Here is a 27530-nt window from a genome sequence, read left to right on the forward strand (position 1 = left end):
TTTTTAATAAAATTAAAGATGAAGTAACTTTTTTTTTAATATATTTTTTTTATTTTTAACTGTACAATATTGTATTGGTTTTGCCATATATCTAAAGGCTAATTTAAACTTAATTGTCATAATTAAAGTATTTTTTAAAAATCAAACATTGCATAAATGATATGTTATACTAATTAAAGGCTGATATAAATCAGAAATAGTACCATAGAAATGATGACTAAGATAATAATTAAAACTGATAATTACTGAGAACTTATAAATTCCAGGTTGAGTGCTCAGTGTTACACACGTTATATATTGCATAAACTTATTTCCATTTTATATTAATAATATAGGTTACCAGATAGTAAATAACTTTTTGAAGGTCACATTTTATAAATTTCAGTCATAATTAATTTCCAGATATTTCTGACTACTGCATCAATTGTCTGAATTATTAAATTATGTTATCTGGATTTTTTATAAGTAATTACCATCACTTATACAGCTAAAATGACCTTTACTAACTTGGACATCTATCAGATCTTTCTGGAAGTTTGAACCAACAGTGTTCTTCCATAAGTGACCTATACATGTTTATCATTTTGTGGGTTCAGATATTAGCCATTAAATCAATTATCAACTACTTTTGTAAAATAAGTATTTTTTAGTCTTTCCTATTGTTTTATTTTTCATATTACTTTGTTATATATGTTTAATGTGTCATTAACACTTTCCAATATATGAAGCATTTCCTCAGTTTTTAATGCTTTCTCAGAACTCCTCAACCATTTGAAATAAAGACCATTTGTTATCCCTTTTCATCAATAAATGTAAGTCACCAAATAATGTAATTTAGTGTAGGAAATTATTGTATATGTCAACATTACTCTCTCCTCATCTTTAAAGAACTGTTTGTAACCATTATTAAATTTCAAAATTATCATAAATTTGGGTGAATCTCTCTTGTTAACAGAACATTTTAATTTGAACACAAGCACTATGATGGTTTTAAAATATTTCCATGGAATCTGACTTAATAAGGATATTATTGTTCATGAACTTCTTTATTCCTCCCTAATTTATTGCTTTTCACTGTTTCAATCAATAATATATGCGTCAAATATAGAATATCTTTTTCAAAAAAGCATTCTATCGTGAAAAACTTGTTTAAAGTTGTAAGGAATTTACCAGGCTTTAAGTTTGTTCAGCTGCAAAGTGAGCACTAAGCACTTTGCCCCGCCTGTGTCATTGTACTAGGGTTCTTATCTCACATACACCACTCAACCTCAGTTCACTTCAAGCACAGTCCTTGATCTCACTCAGCTGCAGAGATGAATAACCAAGGAGCAACCTATGCAGAACTGAAGGGAGTCAAGAACTCAAAGAGGCAGAAAAGAAAACCTAAGGTTTCTAAAAGTTCCATTTCAATGACTGAGCAGGAATTAACATATGTAGAATTAAATCTTCAAAATGCTCCTCAGAATCTTCATGGGAACGACAGGAATCACCGCTCCAAAGGTAAACACTTACTAGACACACATGGAGCTGTTCTAGGATGTGCAGTGGGGTGCAGAGGTGTGGAGGAAGAGTAGGGGATAAGCTCACGTATTTTTCACTTTGAGGAACAGAACTTGAAGCTGGATATGGGATTCTGATGTGAAATCGGAGGATGACTTTTATTCTGGCATTACTATAATTTGAAGTCTTTGATCAGCAACTCATGTAGTCTCATATTTGCTGAAAACGCAATGGTATATTCTGAGAGAAAGACTACAGTGGTCAAAATGGGTTGGGGTCCAAGTTTATATCCATAACTCTGTGTTCGTGTGGGTTCTTGTGTATGTAAACTCTGAACAGCTGTCCCCATCACTCCTTTCTCAGTTTCCTTTTCTGTCCCTGCAGGTTCACCATCACCTCCAGAGAAGTTCATTGCTGGGATCCTGGGAATCATCTGCCTTGTCTTGATGTCCACTGTGGTGACAGTGATCATTGTTACTCCTTGTAAGTACGTTTTTGAAAAACTGTAAGGGAACTTATCACTTTACTGATGGTCAGTGCTGCTAAACATTTCATAATATTATAGAATGTGCCTATCATTAAAATACATGCATTTAGAATAAATGCAGTATGTTATATCTAATTTGTCAGAAATATACAACACAGGAGAATTACAGAGAGCATGTATATGTATATTCTGATTTCATAACTCAAAAGCATGCTTTAGGAGATTTAAAGATCTTTTTGAGAAATACAAATTAATTCTTGAGATTAGTTAAAGCAAATACTGTAAGACGTGGTGAAGTTTGTTCCGTTAGGTTTTTGAAATATTTTTTCCATCAAGTCTTCATTACCTAATTAATTTTTCTTGCTAAATCAGTTTTATTTCAGATTACTCTAATTCTAAACAATAAACTGAATTCTCAAGCTCATACACTAAAATCATTATGATTCATTTAAAGCAATATTAACTTTTTAATGATTAATTTTGTAGCTACTGTAATACAGGAACAGAATTACTCCTCTCTCATAACAAGGCTCCAGAAAGGTACATAATGATTTTCAAAGTTCTGATATGAATACAATTCATTTTTGTCTCTATCTTAGGCTAGTGAAAATAAGAATAGATTTGGGGATAGAACATAATTTATAAAATCAGGCAATAAACATTCATAAATAAATGATTATAGGAGAGTGCTTCTCCCTATGCAATATATATGATCACCATATCCATTGTTGGCAATTGGCTGTAATTTCCTCCTGCTATAATATGATAAGAGACAAATAATTTTGCTATTCTAAAATAGAAGTTTCATTTCTTGATTTTCAGGACATGTAAAGAGTAGATATTTCTATGTGTTTCCTTTATATGGGGACATATATTAAAGACAGACCCTCTCTATGAATGCATGAATGAGATTTGTTTTATATGTACCAGCCTTGAGGATGCATAGATATGTTATTTTATATATATATATATATATGTGTGTGTGTGTGTGTGTGTGTATACATATGTTTATATCTATGCATATATGTAAGTTAATTTTTATTTTCCAAATTCAAATTGTTTTTGAATAGTAATTCATAATCTTTCTTCAGAATGTCATTGTGGTCATTGTCCAAAAGACTGGTTTACATATTCCAACAACTGCTATTATACTAGTTTGGAAAAAAAATCGTGGAATGAGAGTTTGATATCCTGTGCTACTAAGAATTCTACTCTGCTTTATATAGATAATGAAGAGGAAATGGTAAGCTATTAAATGTTTCCAACACTTTGCTAAAGGCTTCATTTAGTCAACATTATATTTGTTAGAATTCACTTGTGCTTTTGTACATATTTGTAGCTTGTTTATTTTAAGGTCTGCTAGTATTCCATTAAACAATGGAATATAACTTTATGATACTTTATTTACATTTTTATACCATTCATGCATGTGTAGTAATTTCTGGTTCTTGCTTTTCATAGAAAACCATGCTTCTACAAATGCTATTAAATTCTAAAATACACTGTGCTATCTAATTTTACCATACATCAAGGAAAATAAACATATGATTTTGCCTATAGAATTATGTAATTGCACATCAGATCACGGAATAGAAGTTTCAACTTCCCAGCAGCCCCACCCCTCTGTAATATCTTATCACTTCTCCACCTCCTTATTTGCTCACTGTCCTGACTTTTGATATTATAGAATCTCTTTGATTGCTTTTGAATCATATACATGGAATCCCATGTTCGTGCTTAGTCGTTCAATCATGTCTGACTCTTTGCAACCTCATTAACTTCAGCCTGTCAGGCTCCTGTGTCCATGGAATTTTCCAGGCAAGAATACTGAAGTGGGTTGCCATTTTCTACTCCAGGACATGGAATCATACAGGTTGTCCCTGTCTCATCACTGCCATATGATATTTTGCAGTTCCTCCAAATTTTTGCATTTGTGTGAAGTTTGTAAATTTCCACAGCTCATTGTGTGAATTCAACATTTAAGATCCATTCTTTCCAATCCCGCTGGGTGGAGATGGAGTCTTACACCCTCAGGGATAAAGAGGCTTCTTAGCTTCAGTAGTTTTAGTCAAGACATCCCCTTTGCTGGTCCCACTCCCACCCCTATCACCCAACCCTAGTGTCTCTCAGTGGAGGAAACAGAGGCAATTTCTCTGACTGCTGCTTGTTAGTAAGTGTCCTGATGGATCACCTTGTAAGGCTTACCTGGTGTTGCCTACACGATTCTCTCAACACACAGGAGGAATGGATTACCTGTGCCACCCCTAACAGCTAGGTTAGGATATTGGGTGTTTGGGAAGTAAGAGGCCTAGGTCACTTTCACCTGGTTGGTGGGGAGATACAAGATGCCCCTAATTATCACTCCCTCACCTCCCACCTTGTTCTCTCATCACGGAGAAGTGATTAGCGATTACAGAGGAGTGGGACTGCTGGGAAGTCTCAAGCCACATCACCCTTCTCTTTCCACCTTTCAGAGTTCTCCTTTCTCGTGTCTTTCATTAGTTCCCATGTTTACAGTTGAACTTAGCAGGGAGGAGCAGAGAGAAATGAGTCTCTGACCCCTTGTCTGGTCCACTGATTCCACCAATACAGAAACAGATGGCTTTGGGGTTTATCTAGTCAAAGAATGGTGTCAGGCTCAGAAAACCAAATCCGGCTCTCATGTCACTTATTTTTTCAATTTCATTTCCTTAATTTCCCTCTAAAACTGAAATTCTGAGAAACATATAATAGTAGAGAAATCCACTGATATTGTCACAATATCCAGAAAAATGAATGTCATGGAATCTAAAGACTTATTTAAAGCCTTGCTATGTTAGTTTTGACATGAGGAAAAATGAAATTATATGAATCAGAATTTTCCTCATTGCACATATTCAATTACTCCACCTTCTTATCCCTTAGGCTTAATGTTAGATGTAGTTCACAGCTGTAAGTCTCCCCAAGTTGTTATGCAAGGTGTATTCTTTTGTGGGATCTCTACAACTAATTCATGTCTTTGTAAATATTCCCTTTATTAAATGGCTGTCAAAAAAAAGGAATTTTCCTTATTAACATTAGAACACAGTGAAACTGATAAGTATAAATGTTGAGTTAATTTTGAATCAAAAGTACAGATATTGGTTAATATTTATGGCACTATTAAAATTTTGAACTTTCAACTCCTATATTTTTTAGTGTTAGATTAGAATCTAACATGCTCAATTTGTTCAAAGAATGAAAGATGCTATGAAAGAACACATCCTTTGACTTGCATTTTAAAAATTAACAAAAACATTTCATAATGACTATTTAAGTGAAAATTCTTTATTTTGGGCTAGAAATTTCTGATGTCCCTATCAATTATATCGTGGATTCAAGTCTCTCGTGAAGGCCGCGGTCATCCTTGGAAGTGGCTAAATGGTTCAACTTGCAATCTACAGTAAGTTTTAAAAAGAATGCTATATAGAGGAGGAAAAATACAAAAAAAAATATTTTTAAAATAACATGAATACATTTGTTTTAGTCAAATTATAGAAAGCTGAAGGAAGATATTGAAAGTTAATAAAATGTTGATACCAATGTTGAAAACTAGGCTACTCTGTAGCCCGATTTCCTAGTAATAAGCTCTTACTGAAATTTTATTAAAGACTTCATTACCCATTTTCAAAATATCTTGTATTACAGTTACATGGAAAATGCTATTGTTTCATGAGTTGTCTTCATAGAATATAACAGAATTATGCATTTTTCCATAACAGGATAACAGACAATGTACCTGGTGAACATAACTGTGCTGTACAATCTTTATGGGGACATAAGAGCAGAAGACTGTCAGTTTCCAAATGCATATCATTGCAAGCATAAGCTTGAGAATTAAAATATGAGTTTGGATGCTGTTGGGTAACTTGACCTTTTATGAAATGGAAATAATATTCTGATTGCATACATTTTAAAATGAATTATATTATTTTTTCTGATAATGAATGTTTTTCAAAAACAGTTGAAATATAATTGTGTGTGCTCATTTGTTCAGTTGTGTCTGACTCTTTGAGACCCCATGGACTATAGTCTGTCAGGCTTCTCTGTCCAAGGAATTCTCCAGTCAAGAATACTGGAGTGATTCTATTCCCAGGTTTTTAAGGAATTTCCACACTGTTCTCCATAGTGGCTGTACCAGTTTGCATTCCCATCAACAGTGTAAGAGGGTTTCCTTTTTCTCCACCACCTCTCCAGCTATTGTTGTTTGTCGACTTTTTTATGGTGGCCATTCTGACTGGCAGAGACAATACCTCATTGTGTTTTTAATTTGCATTTCTCTAGTAATGAGTGATGTTGTGATATGAGAAAGCTACATATCTTTTCATGTGTTTTATTAGCCCTCTGTATATCTTCTTTGGAGAAATGTCTGTTTTTTTTTTTTTTTTATTTTTTTTTTAAACTTTTGTTCATTGGTTTTTTTTTTCTGGTATTGAGCTGCATGAACTGCTTGTTATATTTTGGAGCTTAATTCTTTGTCAGTTGTTTCATTTGCTGTTATTGTCTTCCATTCTGAAGCTGCCTTTCCAGTTGTTTCAGCTTATAGTTTCATTCCTTTGTTGTGCAAAAGTTTCCTTTTTTAAGTTTACCTAGGTCCCATTTGTATTTTTGTTTTTATTTCCATTACTCTACAAGGGAGTCATAGAGAATCTTGCTGTGATTTATGTCAGAGGGTGTTATGCCTCTGTTTTCCTCTAAGAGTTTTAAGAGTTTCACTCCAGTACTCTTGCCTGGAAAATCCCATGGATGGAGGAGCCTGGTAGGCTGCAGTCCATGGGGTCACTATTCTGAAGACTGAATTTCCACCTGAGTTTATTTTAGTTGGAGGACTGCAAGTCCAGTGCTCTTGGAGTTTCATGGTCTTTTGCATATGGTTGACTAGTTTTCCCCTTTTTTTTCAGTTTTTTTGGAGAAGGCAATATTATTTTGAGGAGTACTATTGCCTGAAAATCCCGTGGATGGAGGAGCCTGGTGGGCTTGTCCTGGAGAATCTCTAAGAGGACTGAGCGATTTTTTATTTCACTTTCATTGCCACTGTTAGACAGACTCTAAGTGTTTTAATAGCAACAGTGTTAAATTTAGATCTTTAATCCATTTTGAGTTTATTTTTGTTTATGGTGTTAGAAAGTGTTCTAGTTTCATTCTTTTGCATATGGTTGACTGGTTTTCCCAGCATTTGAATCAGTTCTAATGAGGTGGATGAAACTGGAGCCTATTATACAGAGGGAACTAAATCAGAAAAAGAACCATCAATACACTATATTAATGCACATATATGGACTTTAGAAAGAAGGTAATAATGATCCTATATGCAAGGCAACAAAAGAGACACAGATGTAAAGAACAGACTTTTGGAGTATGTGGGAGAAGGCGAGGGTGGGATGATTTGAGAGAATAGCATTGAAACATGTATAATCCCATATATAAAAGAGATGACCAGTGCAAGTTGAATGCATGAATCAGGATACTCAGAGCTGGTGCTCTGGGACAACCCAAGGGATGGGGGAGGGAGGAAGGTGAGAGCGGGGTTCTGAATGGGAGAACACATGCGCACCCATGGCTGATTCATGTCCATGTATGAGAAAAATACCACAATATTTTAAAGTAATTATCCTCCAATTAAAATAAATTAACTAATTTTTTAAAAAAAGACTACTGGAGTGGGCTATCATTTCATATTCCCGGGAGGACCTTCCTGACCCAGGGATCAAACCCTCATCTTCTGCACTGGCAGGCAGTCGCTTTACCACTAGTGCCACCTGGAAAACCCCACTGAAGTATCATATACACATCCAATAATATAGGTATCGTTACTTTTGTCTCACTTTTTTTGCTCAACAGTATGTTTATGGCATTCAAACTTCTAAAAGGTTGCATACTGTGTGAGCCCATTTCTATGTAATATCAAAAATAGGAGTCAAGAGACCAAAAGTAGATTAGTGATTACTAAGAGTTCTGAAGAGACAGAACAGGAAAAGACTGCAAATTGATTAGTGATGAATGCTTTCTAGAGTTTGATAATAGTGACGTTCGTAAACTGTGAATAATTTTAAAATCATGGAGTTATATATTTTAAATGGATAAATTTTATGTTCTGTAAATTACACCTCAATAAACTTTTTAAAAAATAACTGCTTTGGGACTGCATTTAATCTTTAAAATAATTTCTGAAGATAATCGTCTTACAATATTGACTCTTCCAGTCAATATTCATGCTTTATCCTTCCAATCAATTAGGTTTTCTTTAAATTCTCCCTATTTTATTGATCAATTTTTATTTATTATTTTTTTGTGTGACACTGTTCAGCATGTGGTATCTTGATTCAGTGACCAGGGATCGAACGCCCACTCCCTGCACCGGGAAGCAAGTAACCAAACCACTGGACCACCAGCGAAATCCCTCTAGAATATTTTATAGTTTCCAACATTGAAATTTCACACAAATATGGACATTTCATAGCCATGCTTTTGTAAATAGCAATTTTGTTTTTAAATTTGTAGTAATTGTTGCTGCTACAAATAGAATTATGCCCAATGACTTCTCTGATTGTATGTATTAATTTTATTATTTCAAATATATATTCCTCTGGATTTTTTATGTAAATAAATATTGCATCTCTGAATAATCACGTTTTATTTCTTCCCTCCAGGTGCAATAACTTTTTTCTTTTTTTTTTTTTTTTTTTTTTTTTTTTTCTTGTTTTTGACTTATTTTTACCCAATTGCCTTTTATTTCCAATGTTGAACAGATGATACAGTAAAGGTCTTATAAGTATCCTTCCTATACTGGGGGAAAATATTTCAATATTTCATCGCTCAAATATGAGGTGTTTTTAAAGGTTTTTTCATATACCTTTCTAACATAAAAGCAATTCCATAGTATTCATAATTTTCTTATAGGTTTTGTATGCAATCAGTCATGTTACCATTTTATTATTTTTCTTTCAATGAAATGAGAAAATTTTTAATGTTTTTGAAATATCTCTTTCCTTCAAATGTTGACCAATTATGCATTCTTGAAATAAAACCACAAAAATCATTCTGTATTTTCTTCCTTTGAAAAATCACTGCATATATCATATTTAGATTAAGATGATTTTCTTCATCCATTTATCACAAAGAGTTTGGACTGAGTCCATTGATATTATGTAACTTGACATGTTTTGTTATCAAGGCTCTTTGGAAGACTCTGTTTTATGGTGAAAGACCTGGCATAGTTTTAAGTGTTATTATTCACTACTGATACCATTAGGGCTCCTAGAATTTTTTGTAGGAAGGTTTGTACAGTGAACTTAATATATTTAACACATGTTAAGCTTATACAGGTTTATGGTTGTTGTACTACATTTGTTAATTTGCATTTTCTAGACATTCTATTTCATATGGATTGTAAAAAGTTTTTATAATACAGCTTTATTGTCTGTTTAACATCCATAAAAACCATAATGGTTTTGTCAGGTTTTTCAGTTCAGTCACTCAGTCATGTCTGACTCTGCAACCCCATGGACTGCACTATGCCAGGCTTCCCTGTCCATCACCAACTCCCAGAGCTTGCTCAAACTCATGTCCATCGACTTGGTGACACCATCCAACCATCTCATCCTCTGTTGTCCCCTTCTCCTCCCACCTTCAATCTTTCCCAGCGTCAGGGTCTTTTCCAGTGAGTCAGTTCCTCCCATCAGGTGGCCAAAGTATTAGAGTTTCAGCTGCAGCATCAGTCCTTCCAATGAATATTCAGGACTGATTTTCCCCAGGATGGACTGGTTTGATCTCCTCCCAGCCCAAGGGACTCTCAAGAGTCTTCTCCATCACCACAGTTCAAAAGCATCAATTCTTCAGTGCTCAGCTTTCTATATGGTCCAACTCTCACATCCATACATGACTACTGAAAAACCAAGCTTTGACTAGACAGACCTTAAAGTAGTGTCTCTGATTTTAATATGCTGTCTAGTTTGGTCATAGCTTTCCTTCCAAGGAACAAGTGTCTTTCAATTTCATGGCTGCAGTCAAATCTGTAATTTGGAGTCCAAAAAAATAAAGTCTCTCACTGTTTCCATTGTTTCCCCATTTTTTTGCCATAAACTGATGGGATTGGATACCATGATCTTCGCTTTCTGAATGTTAAGTTTTAAGCCAGCTTTTTTACTCTCCTATTTCATTTTCATCAAGAGGCTCTTTAGTTTTTTGCTTTCTGCCATAAGGGTGGTGTCATCTACATATCTGAGGTTATTGATATTTCTCCCAGCAATCTTGATTCCAGCTGTGCTTCATCCAGCCTGGCATTTCACATGATGTGCTCTGCATGGAAGTTAAATAAACAGGGTGACAATATACAGCCTTGACATATTCCTTTCCCAATTTGGAACCAGTCCACTCTTCCATGTCCGGTTCTAACTGTTGCTTCTTGACCTACATACAGATTTCTCAAGAGGCAGGTCAGGCGGTCTGGTAATCCTATCTCTTGAATAATTTTCCACAGTTTGTTGTGATCTACACAGTCAAAGGCTTTGGCATAGTCAACAAAGCAGAAGGTGTTTTTCTGGAAGTCTCTTGCTTTTCCAATGATCCAACAGATGTTGGCAATTTTATCAACAACAAAGAATCAAATTGCCAACATCTATTGGATTGTCACAGAGAAGGCCCTGGTGACCCACTCCAGTGCTCTTGCCTGGAAAAATTCCATGGACAGAGGAGCCTGGGCTGCAGTTCATGGTGTCGCTAAGAGTCGGACACTGACTGAGCGACTTCACTTTCACTTCTCACTTTCATGCACTGGAGAAGGAAATGGCAACCCACTCCAGTGTTCTTGTCTGGAGAATCCCAGGGATGGAAAAGCCTGGCAGGCTGCCGTCTATGGGGTCACACAGAGTCGGACACAACTGATGTGACTTCGCAGCAGCAGGAGCATTGGATTGTCATATTTATATAGATATAAAAGATTTGTGTTTTCTCTATTCTCCACATGTCATTTATTAATTTTATTGTCTTTCAAATGAAAATAGCTTTGACCCTTTTATTCCCTCTACTGTAATTTTTTTTCATGATTTTTCATATTTGCTATTTTCTTCCTTTGTCTTTATGTCAATTACTTTAATTTCACCAAAATTGCTTTTTCATTTCAAGTTTCTTGTCAAGCATGCTCAGATTTCTTTCTTTTTTTTTGTTTATAATGTATGCATTTAATGCAATTAATATGTCACAAGACAGAATCTTGTTGTTACATTTTTCTTTTAATTCATATAAAATTATGAAATTTGACTTTGATTTTTCCTTGGTTCATATGTTATTTAGAAATAGATTACTGAATATAAAACCCAATAAAGATTTTCAAAATTTTGGTTATTGACTTCTATTTTAGGTAAACTAGTTAGAGAATTTTTCATGAACCTGGAAATATTCTGTAATTCTATTACATATGGCTGATGTGACTATGAAATCAATCTGAAATGTTTATTTCTTCTAATTAATTAAAAATTAAATTTGAATATTCACATTTCAAGTGCCCACTTGCCAAACTTGGCTGGAGGCTAGTGTTTGACACCATAGTTCTGTAGCTTTTTTAGTAATGTAACTGGACTTAGGCATATATAGTGAATTTTTGAGAAATGTTCATTTGAACTTAAAAAATAAGAATATTCTATGTTAGTGTACGGAGAAGGAAATGGCACCCGACTCCAGTACTCTTGCCTGGAAAATCCCATGGATGGAGGAGCCTAGTAGGCTGCAGTTCATGGATTCACTAAGAGTCGGACACAACTGAGCAACTTCACTTTCACTTATCACTTTCATGCACTGGAGAAGGAAATGGCAACCCACTCCAGTGTTCTTGCCTGGAGAATCCCAGGGACAGGGGAGCCTGGTGGGCTGAAGTCTATGGGGTCGTGCAGAGTCAGACACACCTGAAGCAACTCAGCAGCAGTTCTATAAGTGCCCTACATTTTACAGCATGCATTTTTTACTCAATAGTCTAGTAAGTTCATATTTTTGTACTTTTATGAAACAACAAAAAGACATAATTTCTCTCTACTGTTTTCACTGCTCATGCCATTTTTGCTCCCTTGAATTCTAATACAAACATATATGCACAATTTGATACTTTATCATTACTATTTTACCTGTCAATATCTATTTGGATATATCCACATAAGTTCTTTTCTTCAATTCTTCTTTCCTTTCTGCATATCCAAATTTTCAACTAGAATAAGAGTTTCTTCTTTACAAGACCTTAAAATGTTTCCTTTACATAGAGTCATTTAGTACTTTTGGCAATCTCCCTCCATTTAAAAAACTTCCTTGAAAATGAATCCATCTAGCCATCTTGTTAAAAGGATATTTGCACTTACTATGGACATCTAATTTATCTATATCTCTTAGGTCACTAGGTACTGCCATTTTAGATTTAGTCACAAACAACATTTTATGCAATAAACAGTAAATTCAAAATACTCTTAGTATTTTGAGTATTTATCTTGGCTGTATGTGGATTAACCATAGATTTTATTAAAGTTAAATACCAGAAGAGTCAACATATTTGGGCATGTAACCAAGGACATGATGTGTACAAAATTATTTAATTGAAACCAGAAAAGTGTATGATAACATGAATAATACATTTAACACTTGCCTTGTAGCTCAGCTGGTAAAGAATCCCCCTGTTGTACAAGAGACTTCAGTTCAATCCATGAATTGGGCAGATCGCCTGAAGAAGGGAATGGCTACCCACTCCAGAATTTTTACCTGGAGAATTTCATGGACAGAGGAGCCTAGTAGGCTACAGTTCATGCATTTGCAAAGAGTTGGACACAACTGAGTGACTTTCACTTTTCACTTCAAATTTTAAAAGTGAATATTACTGAATTTTACATTATTTGGCATCACACTTCAAATTTTAAAAGTGAATATTACTGAATTTTACATTATTTGGCATCACTAATGAATGCTTCACTTGCTATAATTCAATGAAGTGGGTAATAGAATATTATTTATTTAGTTCATTAATATTTAATTAAAAAAGATAGTCACCATATAGGTAGCCATTAGCAATTGCTATAGAAAGTTCAAATATTAGTCTATATTAATTAGGACATAATAGAGTTTGCAAATAGCTTACAAACAGCTTACAAATACCTGAGAAAAGAAGAGAAGTGAAAGGCAGAGGAGCAGGAAAAGATATACCCAACTAAATGCAGAGTTCCATAGATTAGCAAGGAAAGAGAAAGCCTTCTTAAGTGAACAATACAAAGAAATAGAGGAAAACAATAGAATGGGAAAGACTAGAGATATCTTCAAGAAAACTGGAGATACCAAGGGAATATTTCATGCAAAGATAGGCACTAGGGAGGACAAAAATGGAGGATCTACTTAGAAGCAGAAGGAGAGGTGGCAAGGCATCCACCCAGAATACCTGATGTACAGAAAATGAGATGGACCCAGATAACCACAATGGTGTTATCACTCACCTAGAGCCAGACATTCCAAAAGACTGGTCATGGACAGAAGCCTTACTAAAAACAAAGCTATTCAGGTAATTCCAGCTGCTTGCTGCTTTTAAGTCTTCTTCAGTCATGTCCGACTCTGAAAAACAGTAAAATGGACTGAACTTCAGAAAACTCCATCCTGGAATTTCTCCACAAAAAACAATGGAGGACAAAATTATTTCAAGGACTCTCAAATGCAGAAGAGATTAAAAGTGTGTGAAAGTTCTCAGTACCTGTACAGAAAAGCTCTGAATGACCCAGATAACCCAATGGATTGCAGCCTCACCAAGCCAGATAAAATGGATTTTCAAGTGGGCAATAGTACTTACTAAAAACAATAGTAAAATGTGGTCCCAAATGCCAGCTGAGCTATCCCAAATCCTAAAGAATGATGCTGTTAAAGTCCTGCACTCAATATGCCAGCAAACTGGAAAACTCAGCAGTGGCCACAGGACTGGAAAAAGGCAGTTTTCATTCCAATCCCAAAGAAAGGCAATGCCGAATAACATTCAAATTATCTTACAATTGCACTCATTTCACATGCTATCAAGATTATGCTCAAAATCCTTGAAGCTAAGCTTCAGCAGGACATGAACAGAAAACTTCCAGATATTCAGGCTGGATTCAGAGAAGGCAGATGATCAAATTGCCAACATCCATTGAATCATAGAGAAAGCCAGGGAATTCCAGAAAAAAATCTACTTTTGCCTCATCGACTCTGCTAAAGCCTTTGACTGTGTGGATCACAACCACCTGTGGAATATTCTTAAAGAGATGGGAATACCAGACCAATTTAGCTGCCTCCTGAGAAATCTGCATGCAGGTCAAGAAGCAACAGTAGAACAGGACATGGAACAATGGAATGGCAGGTTGGTTCAAAATTGGGAAAGGAATACTTCAAGGCTGGATATTGTCACCCTGCTTATTTAAATTATATGCAGAGTACATCATATGAAATGCTGGCTGGATGACTCACAAGATGGAATTAAGATTGCAGTGAGAGATATCAACAACCTCAGATAGCAGATGATACCACTTTAATGGCAGAAAGTGAAGAGGAACTAAAGAGGTTCTTGATGCAGGTGAAACAGGAGAATGAAAAAGATGGCTTAAAATTCAACAATCAAAAAACACAGATCATGGCATCCAATCCCATCTCTTCATAACAAATAGAGGGAGGAAAAGTGGAAACAGTGTCAAATTCCATTTTCTTTGGCTCCAAAGTCACTGCGGACAATGACTGTGGTCATGAAATTAAAAACCGCTTGCTCCTTGGAAGTAAAGCTATGACAAAATTAGATAGCATATTAAAAAGCAGAGACATCATTTTGCCAACAAAGGTCCATATAATCAAAGCTATGGTTTTTCCAGTAGTCATGTATGGATTTGAGAGTTGAACCATAAAGGCTGAACGCCAAAGAATTGATGTTTTCCAGCTATGGTCCTGGAGAGAGTCCCTTGGACAGCAAGGAGATCAAGCCAGTCAACCCTAAAGGAAATAAACCCTGAGTATTCATGTGAAGGACTGATGCTAAAACCAAAGCTCCAATACTTTGGCCACCTGATGTAAAGAGCTGACTCATTGGAAAAGATCCTGATGCTGGAAAAGATTCAATGCAAGAGGAGAAGAGGGCCACAGAGAATTAGATGACTGGATGACCTCACTGACTCAATGGACATGTAGTCTTGGGTGTGCTCAGTCTCTTCAGTCATGTCCGACTGTGTAAACCCATGGACAGTAGCCCCACTAGGCTTCTCTCTCCATGCAGGCAAGAATACTGGAGTGGGTTGCCATTTCTTTCTCCAGGGGATCTTCCTCAGCCAGGGATTGAACCTGGGTCTGTTGCATCACAGGCAGATTCCTTACCATCTGAGTCAGGGAAGCCCTTCAATGGATGTGAATTTGAGCAAACTCAGGGAAATAGTGAAGGACAGGGAAGCTTTGCCTGCTGCGGTCCACAGGGTCACAAAGAGTCAGACACAGCTTCGTGACTGAGCAACAACAAGAAACTGGTATATAACTACAAATTTATATTCCATTTTTCTAGATTTTAGAAAGCTAAAAATTTGACTGTGTGGATCACAGTAAACTGTGGAAAATTCTGAAAGAGATGGGAATACCAGACCACCAGACCTGCCTCTTGAGAAATTTGTATGCAGGTCAGGAAGCAACAGTTAGAACTGGACATGGAACAACAGACTAGTTCCAAATAGGAAAAGGAGTACGTCAAGGCTGTATATTGTCACCCTGCTTATTTAACTTCTATGCAGAGTACATTATGAGAAACGCTGGACTGGATGAAACACAAACAGGAATCAAGATTGCAGGGAGAAATATCAATAACCTCAGATACGCAGATGACACCACCCTCATGGCAGAAAGTGAAGAGGAATTAAAAAGCCTCTTGATGAAAGTGAAAGAGGAGACTGAAAAAGTTGGCTTAAAGCTCAACATTCAGAAAACGAAGATCATGGCATCCGGTCCCATCACTTCATGGGAAATAGATGGGGAAACAGTGGAAACAGTGTCAGACTTTATTTTTCTGGGCTCCAAAATCACTACAGATGGTGACTGCAGCCATGGAATTAAAAGACGCTTACTCCTTGGAAGGATAGTTATGACCAACCTAAATAGAATATTCAAAAGCATAGATATTACTTTGCCAACAAAGGTCTGTCTAGTCAAGGCTATGGCTTTTCCTGTGGTCATGTATGGATGTGATAGTTGAACTGTGAAGAAAGCTGAGCGCTGAAGAATTGATGCTTTTGAACTGTGGTGTTGGAGAAGACTCTTGAGAGCCCCTTGGACTGCAAGGAGATCCAACCAGTCCATTCTGAAGGAGATCAGCCCTGGGATTTCTTTGGAAGGAATGCTAAAGCTGAAACTCCGGTACTTTGGCCACCTCATGGAAGAGTTGACTCATTGGAAAAGACTCTGATGCTGGGAGGGATTGGGGGCAGGAGGAGAAGGGGACAACACAGGATGAGATGGCTGGATGGCATCACGGACTCGATGGACATTGAGTCTCAGTGAACTCCGGGAGTTGGTGATGGACAGGGAGGACTGAAAATTTCATGGGGTGACAGAAAAGTCAATAAATGACAGATTTGACATTTTTATAATTTTGAAAAGTTTAAAATTTAAAATGTAGTAACTCTTCTGAATTAGGGACAAGTATCCTTAAATACGAACTGTCAATGGAATTATGATTTCCTCCATTATAATAGAAATGACACAATGAGATTATAAGGAAAAAAAATAAATAATGCCTAGATTTAGCAAACTTATCTAAAAGTAAAACTTAAACATTGAAGTTACTCTTGACAAGGAGTAGATGTTCAGCATTGATGAATGAAGTGAAAGCAAGTTAACAGCAGGGTGATCATGTCCTTTGTCCCCCTATATCTTTTAGAAAGTGAAATCAATTCTCAGAGGAACTCACCAAAGAACAAACTAACTGATACACTACATATCCAAAGTCTCCTATATTCTGGAGTTGTGTGATGAGATAAACTGTCTTCAAAATACCCAAGCGTAAGAATTTCCTGTTTCAGTGACACGGTGATAAGAATGTACTTTTTCCACTATTGTTTCACTCTGGGCCTTCACAGGGCAGTCTGTGAAGACCACAGACATTGTTTGATTTTCACAGTAACCTGGCCACTCACGAGAAGAGGCAGGACTCTGGCCTGTAGAAGGTATGTGTTTCCCTCTCCTTCCTAATTCCTCATCTCATTTAGCAGGAGATTACAAATGCCAATGTGGTTCGACTTAGGGACAATTGCTAAGCAAACAAATTAAAGAGATATTGGTATCTGTATTTGATATTTGGGTATTTTAATTTTGGGAGAAAATAAGAATAAAATATGAAGTATTTGGGAAGATTTCTTAAAATGTTCAAATTCTTGCCTGCAGACATTATTCAAGTGAAAACTTTCATGTATAACTGAGTTTGTTAATCAATCCAATTTAAGACGGAATATCAGTAGCATCAGGACAAGGGACAGTTAACATTGTATTTTGTCATCAATAGACATATAATTAGATACAGTATTAAATATTTAACTCAGCCCTTAAAAATAGGTTCTTAAAATGGATTCATAGAATTGTGAATGGCCAATAAAATTCTTCACTGATCTAATTAAAGTAAAAATCAGAATATGGTACCTCCAGTAAAATGCTGGATTAACTCAATTATATACAATCAAATGCTTTATAAAAACTTGATCATAAATTTGAAAAAAGATAAATCACACTAACACAGAGATTTCTGTCTAATAAATTATATTGCCTGATATGAATAATACCATGGCAATTGCATTAAAATAAGAAATAAAATAAAAGTCAAATTTAATATTAGGTTTTTTACATGCTTTATATCATACATATTTTTATTCTCATTTTATATTAGTAAACTCATTTGCTAAATACTAAATAATTTTTAATGGTCATACATTGTAAATTTCAAAGCCAGAATTAATTGTAGATTGCACTGACTACAGAATCCATTGACTGAATTATTAAGGCACATTGTTGACTTCTTATAATTGCTGATACAACTAAAGCTTCCCTCATTGACTTAACAGCCTCAGGATCTTCCTGGAAGTTTGTACCAACATTGTTCTTCCATAAATGATGTATGCTTTTCCTTATCATTTTGTGATTTCATATCTTAGCCATTGTCAATTGTCAATTACTCATGTAAAATAAGTATTTAATGTCATTTTAACATTGTTTTGTCTTTATATGATAAAAACTTTTTGGAGAATTTAATATGTCATGTACCATTTTTAACATATAAAATATTTCTTTAATTTTTAATGATTTCTTAGAGCTCCACAATCACTCAAATTAGAAGAATTATTTGATAGCATCTCATTCCCTTTTCATTAATGAATGTCCCAATTAAAGTAGTTTAATGCAGAGTGTACCATATATGCCAATACTGTTATTCCCTCATCATAGAAAGCTGTCTTTAACTTTTAATGGATTTTAAACTTACCTATATAATTGGTGCATGTTTTTCCAATATGGACTTTAATTTGAACAAAGATATTATAACAATTTTAAAGTGTTTCTGTGAATTTTGACTTTCAATTCATCAGGATATTACTATTCATGAACTTTTTCCAGTAATCTACTAATTTTCATTGTTCCAATAAACAAGTAACATTATGTCAAACAGAAAATTATTTGTTTTTAACTGATTGATGACTGGTTTACAATATTGGTTTGATTTCTGTCATACATCAGCATAAATTAACCATAGGTGTACATATGTCCCCTCCTTTGAGTTTCCCTCTCACCTCCCACCCATTCCCACCACTCTTGGTTATTAAACACCAAATACTATTTTTAAAACTACTTACTCTACCATGAAACAGTTGTCTAAAGGTCTACTGAAATGAGAACCAAACTTGGATTTGCTCAGCTGCTAAATGAGTGCTGTTAACTGATCTCACACATCACCCAGTTTAACCTTTCAAGGTTTCTTGTGATTTTATACACCATTTATTAACTACTTATGTGAAGTTTCCATAGAGCAACATCCTTGACATTAAACAGCCACAGAGATGAAGAACCAAAAGGAAAGCTACTCAGAACCGAGTCTGGTTAAGGACACCAGGAGACAGCAAATGAGAGGTGAGATCCTGAAAAGATCAATTTTAGCAGCTGAGCAGGAGAAAACCTACGTGGGATTAAACTTTCAAATTGCCTTTCATTATGTCAATGGAATGACAGGAACTACCCCTGCAAGTGTAAAGCATTTACCTGCTTACATGTTTTTATTAATGAGACTTAGAGCTGGAGTTTGAAATACAATATTCTAATATGACATATGTGCTGTGCTGTGCTTAGTCGCTCAGTTGTGTCCAACTCTTTGCCACCCCATGGACTGTAGCCCGCCAGGCTCCTCTGTCCATGGGGATTCTCCAGGCATGAATGCTGGAGAAGGTTGCCATGCCCTCCTCTAGGACTACCTACCCAGGCATTGCTGTAATTTGTAGTCTTTGATCTACAACTCGTGAAGCCTTATATTTGCTGAAAAAGGAATGGTATATTCTGAGAGGAGGATTGCAATGGTAGATAATGTTTTGGGGTCCAAGTTGATGTCTTTGAATTCTCACGGATGTGGGATCTTTTGTTCTTCTAAAATAACTGTCTCCATCACTCCTTTCTCAGTGTTTCCTTTTCTCTCCCTGCAGATTCACCATCAGCTCGAGAGAAGCTCATTGTTGTGATCCTGGGAATCGTCTGTTTTGTCTTGATGTATACTATAGTGAGAGTGATAACTTTTATTCCACGTAAGTCAAGTTTTGAAAGATTATGATTGAACCTTTCATTTTAATGATTGTCAGTGCCTCTAAAATGTCATATTATTATGGAATAGAACTCTTATTTTAATGTGTGCATTTAGCCTAAGTATTGAATGGCAAATGAGTTGAGCAAAGTATAAATTACAGAATGATTGTAGGGAAAATTAAATATATACATAGATATTTTCTGATTTCATAACTCAAAGATATACTTTAAGAAACTGAAACACCTTATTGAGAAAAACAAATTAATTCTTGAGATTGCTTGAACCAAGTATTGTAAGAGGTGGTGGAGTCTTTTCTCTAAGATTTTTGAAATATACACCCCCCAGTCTTCATTACCTCATTAATTATTCTTAAAGCAATTTTTTCCAGATCATCCTAAATCCTACAAATACCATGTTTAAACTAAAAACTAAAATTATTATGATTTATTTAAATCAATGTTAATATTTTAAAAGATTACTTCCATTTTTTTCTAGGTACCCAAATATCAGAACAGAATAAGTCCTCTCTGGTAACAAAGCTCCAGAAAGGTACATAATGATTTCAAACTTCTAATATAAATATAGTTTGTATTTTGTCTCTCTCTTAGGCTAGTGAAGATAGAAACAGATCTGGGGATAAAACATAAATTATAAAATCAGGCAACAAATATTCCTAAATAATCATGAGGTTTTATCAAATCTTCATTACCTAATTAATTTTTCTTGCTAAATCAGTTTTATTTCAGATTACTCTAATTCTAAACAATAAACTGAATTCTCAAGCTCATAAATTAAAATCATTATGATTTATTTAAAGCAATATTAACTTTTAATGAGTCTCCTTCTCATAACAAGGCTCCAGAAAGGTACATAATGATTTTCAAAGTTCTGATATGATCACATTTTTGTCTCTATCCTAGTGAAAATTAGATTTGAACATAATTTATAAAATCAGGCAATAAACATTCATAAATCCTGTTATAATATATGCAATAAAGACAAATATTGTTTTGCTATTCTAAAATTATGATGAAGTTTCATTTTCTGATTTTTAAAACATTTCTTAATTTTCAAACATAGTAGATATTTCTATGTGTTTGCTTTATATGGGGACATATATTAGAGACAGACCCTCTCTATGAATATATGAATGAGATTTGTTTTTAGACCCTCTGAGGATGCATAGATATGTTATTTTATGAATGTGTGTATAGACATGTTTATATGCTATGTCTTTATATGCAGCCTTGAGGATGCAGGCAAGAAATGGATGGGTTATTTTCCAATATATGTGTAGTTGTATGCAATACATGGACTGCATACCAGGTTTATATTTTCTATGCAAATACTGTGGGGTTAATTTTTAGTTAATTTTTATTTTTCAAATTCAAATTGTTTTTGAATAGTAATTCATAATCTTTCTTCAGAATGTCATTGTGGTCATTGTCCAAAAGACTGGCTTACATATTCCAACAACTGCTATTATACTAGTTTGGAAAAGAAATCATGGAATGAAAGTTTGATATCCTGTGCTACTAAGAATTCTACTCTGCTTTATATAGACAATGAAGAGGAAATGGTAAGATATTAAATGTTTCCAACACTTTGCTAAATGCTTGATTTAGTCAACATTATATTTGTTAGGATTCACTTGTGCTTTTGTACATATTTGTATCTTGTTTATTTTAAGGTCTGCTAGTATTCCATTAAACAATGGAATATAAATTTATGATACTTTATTTACATTTTTATACCATTCATGCATGTGTGGTAATTTCTGGTTCTTGCTTTTCATAGAAAACCATGCTTCTACAAATGCTATTAAATTCTAAAATACACTATGGTATCTAATTTTACCATACATCAAGAAAATAAACATATGATTTTGCCTATAGAATTATGTAATTGTGTATCAGATCATGGAATAGAAGTTTCAACTTCCCAGCAGCCCCTCCCCTCTGTAATATCTTATCACGTCTCCACCTCTTTATTTACTCACTGTCCTGACTTTTGATATTGAATCTCTTTGATTGCTTTTGAATCTTGTACATGGAATCCGTGTTTGTGCTTAGTCGTTCAATCATGTCTGACTCTTTGCAACCTCATTAACGTCAGCCTGTCAGGCTCCTGTGTCCATGGAATTTTCCAGGCAAGAATACTGAAGTGGGTTGCCATTTTCTAGTCCAGGACATGGAATCATATAGGTTGTCCCTGTCTCATCACTGCCATATGATATTTTGCAGTTCTTCCAAATTTTTGCATTTGTGTGAAGTTTGTAAATTTCCACAGCTCAATGTGTGAATTCAACAGTTAAAATCCATTCTTTCCAATGCTGCTGGGTGGGGATGGAGTCTTACACCCTCAGAGATAAAGAGGCTTCTTAGCTTCAGTAGTTTTAGTCAAGACATCCCCTTTGCTGGTCCCACTCCCACCCCTATCACCCAACCCTAGTGTCTCTCAGTGGAGGAAACAGAGGCAATTTCTCTGACTGCTGCTTGTTAGTAAGTGTCCTGATGGATCACCTTGTAAGGCTTACCTGGTGTTGCCTACATGATTGTCTCAACACACAGGAGGAACGGATTACCTGTGCCACCCCCAACAGCCAGGTTAGGTATTGGGTGTTTGGGAAGTAAGAGGCCTAGGTCACTTTCCTCTGGTTGGTGGGGAGATACAAGATGCCCCTAATTATCTTTCCCTCACCTCCCACCTGGTTTTCTCATCACTGAGAAGTGATTAGCGATTACAGAAGAGTGGGACTGCTGGGAAGTCTCAAGCCACATCACCCTTCTCTTTCCACCTTTCAGAGTTCTCCTTTCTCCTGTCTTTCATTAGTTCTGATGTTTACAGTTGAACTTAGCAGGGAGGAACAGAGAGAAATGAGTCTCTGACCCCTTGTCTGGTCCACTGGATTCCACCAATACAGAAACAGATGGCTTTGGGGTTTATCTAGTCAAAGAATGGTGTCAGGCTCAGAAAACCAAATCCGGCTCTCATGTCACTTATTTTCTCAATTTCATTTCCTTACTTTCCCTCTAAAACTGAAATTCTGAGAAACATATAATAGTAGAGAAATCCACTGATATTGTCACAATATCCAGAAAAATGAATGTCATGGAATCTAAAGACTTATTTAAAGCCTTGCTATGTTAGTTTTGATATGAGGGAAAATGAAATTATATGAGTCAGAATTTTCCTCATTGCACATATTCAATTACTCCACCTTCTTATCCCTTAGGCTTAATGTCAGATGTAGTTCACAGCTGTAAGTCTCCCCAAGTTGTTATGCAAGGTGTATTCTTTTGTGGGATCTCTACAACTAATTCATGTCTTTGTAAATATTCCCTTTATTAAATGGCTGTTGAAAAAAAAGGAATTTTCCTTATTAACATTAGAACACAGTGAAACTGATAAGTATAAATGTTGAGTTAATTTTGAATCAAAAGTACAGATATTGGTTAATATTTATGGCACTATTAAAACTTTGAACTTTCAACTCCTATGTTTTTTAATGTTAGATTAAAATCTAACATGCTCAATTTGTTCAAAGAATGAAAGATGCTATGAAAGAACATATCCTTTGACTTGCATTTTAAAAATTAACAAAAACATTTCATAATGACTATTTAAGTGAAAATTCTTTATTTTGGGCTAGAAATTTCTGATGAGCCTATCAATTATATTGTGGATTCAAGTCTCTCGTGAAGGCCATGGTCGTCCTTGGAAGTGGCTAAATGGTTCAACTTGCAAACTACAGTAAGTTTGTAAAAAGAATGCTTTATAGAGGAGGAAAAAAAGAAATATTTTAAAAATAACACGAATACATTTGTTTTAGTCGAATTACAGAAAGCTGAAGGAAGATATTGAAAGTTAATAAAATGTTGATACCAATGTTGAAAACCAGGCTACTCTGTAGCCTGATTTCCTAGTAACAAGAGCTTACTGAAATGTTATTAAAGACTTCATTACCCATTTTCAAAATATCTTGTATTACAGTTGCATGGAAAATGCTATTGTTTCATGAGTTGTCTTCATAGAATATAACAGAATTATGCATTTTTCCATAACAGGATAAAAGAGAAATTACCTGGTGAACATAACTGTGCTGTACAATCTTTATGGGAAATAAGAACAGAAGACTGTCAGTTTCCAAATGCATATCATTGCAAGCATAAGCTTGAGAATTAAAATATGAGTTTGGATGCTGTTGGGTAACTTGACCTTTTATGAAATGGAAATAATATTCTGATTGCATACATTTTAAAATGAATTTTATTATTTTTTCTGATAATGAATGATTTTCAAAAACAGTTGAAATATAATTGTGTGTGCTCATTCGTTCAGTTGTGTCTGACTCTTTGAGACCCCATGGACTATAGGCTGTCAGGCTTCTCTGTCCAAGGAATTCTCCAGTCAAGAACACTGGAGTGGTTCTATTCCCAGATTTTTAAGGAATTTCCACACTGTTCTCCATAGTGGCTGTACCAGTTTGCATTCCCATCAACAGTGTAAGAGTGTTTCCTTTTTCTCCACACCCTCTCCAGCTATTGTTGTTTGTCGACTTTTTTATGGTGGCCATTCTGACCGGCAGAGAGGATATCTCATTGTGTTTTTAATTTGCATTTCTCTAGTAATGAGTGATGTTGTGATATGAGAAACCTACATGTCTTTTTCTATGTTTTATTAGCCCTCTGTATATCTTCTTTGGAGAAATGTCTGTTTAATTCTTTGGCCCACTTTTTGATTGGGTTGTTCATTTTTCTGGTATTGAGCTGCATGAACTGCTTGTATATTTTGGAGCTTAGTTCTTTGTCAGTTGTTTCATTTGCTGTTATTGTCTTCCATCCTGAAGGCTGCCTTTCCACCTGGCTTATAGTTTCCTTCGTTGTGCAAAAGCTTTTAAGTTTACCTAGGTCCCATTTGTATATTTGTTTTTATTTCAATTACTCTGCAAGGTGGGTCATAGAGAATCTTGCTGTGGTTTATGTCAGAGGATGTTATGCCTCTGTTTTCCTCTAAGAGTTTTAATAGTCTCTGGTGTTAAATTTAGATCTTTAATCCATTTTGAGTTTATTTTTGTTTATGGTGTTAGAAAGTGTTCTAGTTTCATTCTTTTGCATATGGTTGACTGGTTTTCCCAGCATTTGAATCAGTTCTAATGAGGTGGATGAAACTGGAGCCTATTATACAGAGGGAACTAAATCAGAAAGAGAACCATCAATACACTATATTAATGCACATATATGGACTTTAGAAAGAAGGTAACAATGATCCTATATGCAAGGCAACAAAAGAGACACAGTTGTAAAGAATAGACTTTTGGAGTATGTGGGAGAAGGCGAGGGTGGGATGATTTGAGAGAATAGCATTGAAAGGGTATATTCCCATATATAAAAGAGATGACCAGTGCAAGTTGGATGCATGAAGCAGGACACTCAGAGCTGGTGCTCTGGGACAACCCAAGGGATGGGGGAGAGAGGAAGGTGAGAGCAGGGTTCTGAATGGGGGAACACATGTGCACCCATGGCTGATTCATGTCCATGTATGAGAAAAATACCACAGTATTTTAAACTAATTATCCTCAAATTAAAATAAATTAATTTTTTTTAAAAAAAGACTACTGGAGTGGGCTATCATTTCATATTCCCTGGAGGACCTTCCTGACCCAGGGATCAAACCCTCATCTGCACTGGCAGGCAGTCTCTTTACCACTAGTGCCACCTGGAAAACCCCACTGAAGTATCATATACACATCCAGAATATAGGTATAGTTACTTTTGTGTCTCACTTTTTTTGCTCAACAGTATGTTTATGGCATTCAAACTTCTAAAAGATTGCATATTGTGTGAGCACATTTCCATGTAATATCAAAAACAGGAGTAGAGAGACCAAAAGTAGATGAGTAATTACTAAGGGTTGTGAGGAGACGGAATAGGAAAAGACTGCAAATTGATTAGTGATGAATGCTTTCTAGAGTTTGATAGTAGTGATGGTTGTAAACTGTGAATAATTTTAAAATCATGGATTTATATATTTTAAATGGATAAATTTTATGCTCTGTAAATTACACCTCAATAAAGTTTTTAAAAATAACTGCTTTGGGACTGCATTTAATCTTTAAAATAATTTCTAAAGATAATCATCTTACAATATTGACTCTTCCAGTCAATATCATGCTTTATCCTTCCAATCAATTAGGTTTTCTTTAAATTCTCCCTATTTTATTGATCAATTTTTATTTATTTATTTATTTGTGTGACACTCTTCAGCATGTGGTATCTTGATTCAGTGACCAGGGATCCAACGCCCACTCCCTGCACCGGGAAGCAAGTAATCTGAACCACTGGACCACCAGCAAAATCCTCCTAGAATATTTTATAGTTTCCAAAATTGAAATTTCACACAAATATGGACATTTCATAGCCATGCTTTTGTAAATAGCAATTTTGTTTTTAAATTTGTAGTAATTGTTGCTGCTACAAATAGAATCGTGCCCAATGATTTCTCTGATTGTATGTATTAATTTTATCATTTCAAATATATATTCCTCTGGATTGTTTGTGTAAATAGATAGTGCATCTCTGAATAATCACGTTTTATTTCTTCCCTCCAGGTGCAATAACTTTTTCTTGTTTTTCTTTTTTTTTTTTTTTTCTTGTTTTTGACTTATTTTTACCCAATTGGCTTTTATTTCCAGTGTTGAAGAGATGGTACAGTAAAAGTCTTATAAGTATCCTTCCTATACTGGCGAAGAATATTTCAATACTTCATGCTGAAATATGTGTTTTCTAAGGTTTTTTCATATACCTTTCTAACTTAAAAGCAATTCCATAGTATTCATAATTTTCTTATAGGTTTTGTATGCAATCAGTCATGTTACCATTTTACTATTTTTCTTTCAATGGAATGAGAAAATTTTTAAATGTTTTTGAAATATCCCTTTCCTTCAAATGTTGACCAATTATGCATTCCTGAACTAAAACCACAAAAATCTTTCTATATTGTCTTCCTTTGAAAAATCACTGCATATATCATATTTAGATTAAGATGATTTTCTTCATCCACTTATCACAAAGAGTTTGGACTGAGTCCATTGATATTATATAACTTGACAGGTTTTGTTATCAAGGCTCTATGGAAGCCTCTGTTTTATGGTGAAAGACCTGGCATAGTTTTAAGTGTTATTATTCACTACTGATACCATTAGGGCTCCTAGAATATTTTGTAGGAAGGTTTATACAGTGAATTTAATATATTTAACACATGTTAAGCTTATACAGGTTTATGGTTGTTTTACTATATTTGGTAATTTGCATTTTCTAGACATTCTGATTCATATGGGTTGTAAAAAGTTTTTATAATACAGATTTATTGTCTGTTTAACATCTGTAAAAACCATAATGGTTTTGTCAGGTTTCAGTTCAGTCACTCAGTCATGTCTGACTCGGCAACCCCATGGACTGCACTATGCCAGGCTTCCCTATCCATCACCAACTCCCAGAGCTTGCTCAAACTCATGTCCATCGACTCGGTGACACCATCCAACCATCTCATCCTCTGTTGTCCCCTTCTCCTCCCGCCTTCAATCTTTTCCAGTGTCAGGGTCTTTTCCAGGGAGTCAGTTCCTCCCATCAGGTAGCCAAAGTATTGAAGTTTTAGCCGCAGCATCAGTCCTTCCAATGAATACTCAGGACTGATTTTCCCCAGGATGGACTGGTTTGATATCCTCCCAGCCCAAGTGACTCT

The 27530-nt window shown here is 35.2% G+C and overlaps 1 protein-coding gene and 1 long non-coding RNA gene across 5 annotated transcripts; both read left to right on the plus strand.

Annotated features, from left to right (window-relative positions):
- Positions 1-1282: 1282 nt before the first annotated feature.
- On the plus strand, positions 1283-26220 carry LOC102276352 (NKG2-A/NKG2-B type II integral membrane protein-like). Of its 3 annotated transcripts, none has more exons than XM_070371095.1 (6): positions 1283-1500; positions 1885-1983; positions 2474-2527; positions 3079-3230; positions 5308-5408; positions 23855-26220. In XM_070371095.1, the coding sequence occupies exons 1-6, from the start codon at positions 1314-1316 to the stop codon at positions 23970-23972; spliced, it is 711 nt and encodes a 236-aa protein (XP_070227196.1). In that variant the 5' UTR covers positions 1283-1313; the 3' UTR covers positions 23973-26220. The 3 variants fall into 3 exon arrangements, with proteins under 3 accessions (XP_070227196.1, XP_070227195.1, XP_070227197.1); XM_070371094.1 differs by lacking the exon at positions 23855-26220 and adding an exon at positions 8313-8636; XM_070371096.1 differs by lacking the exon at positions 23855-26220 and adding an exon at positions 5728-6371.
- LOC102272312 (uncharacterized) lies at positions 16625-20336 on the plus strand. 2 transcript variants are annotated; one of them, XR_011464276.1, is made up of 4 exons: positions 16625-17181; positions 19016-19126; positions 19690-19788; positions 20283-20336. It is a non-coding gene; the product is annotated as an uncharacterized lncRNA (long non-coding RNA). The 2 variants fall into 2 exon arrangements; XR_011464275.1 differs by lacking the exon at positions 16625-17181 and having other exon boundaries at positions 18329-19126.
- Positions 26221-27530: the final 1310 nt, after the last annotated feature.

The sequence above is a fragment of the Bos mutus genome, chromosome 5 (genome assembly GCF_027580195.1).
Source record: "Bos mutus isolate GX-2022 chromosome 5, NWIPB_WYAK_1.1, whole genome shotgun sequence".
Taxonomy (NCBI): Eukaryota; Metazoa; Chordata; class Mammalia; order Artiodactyla; family Bovidae; genus Bos; species Bos mutus.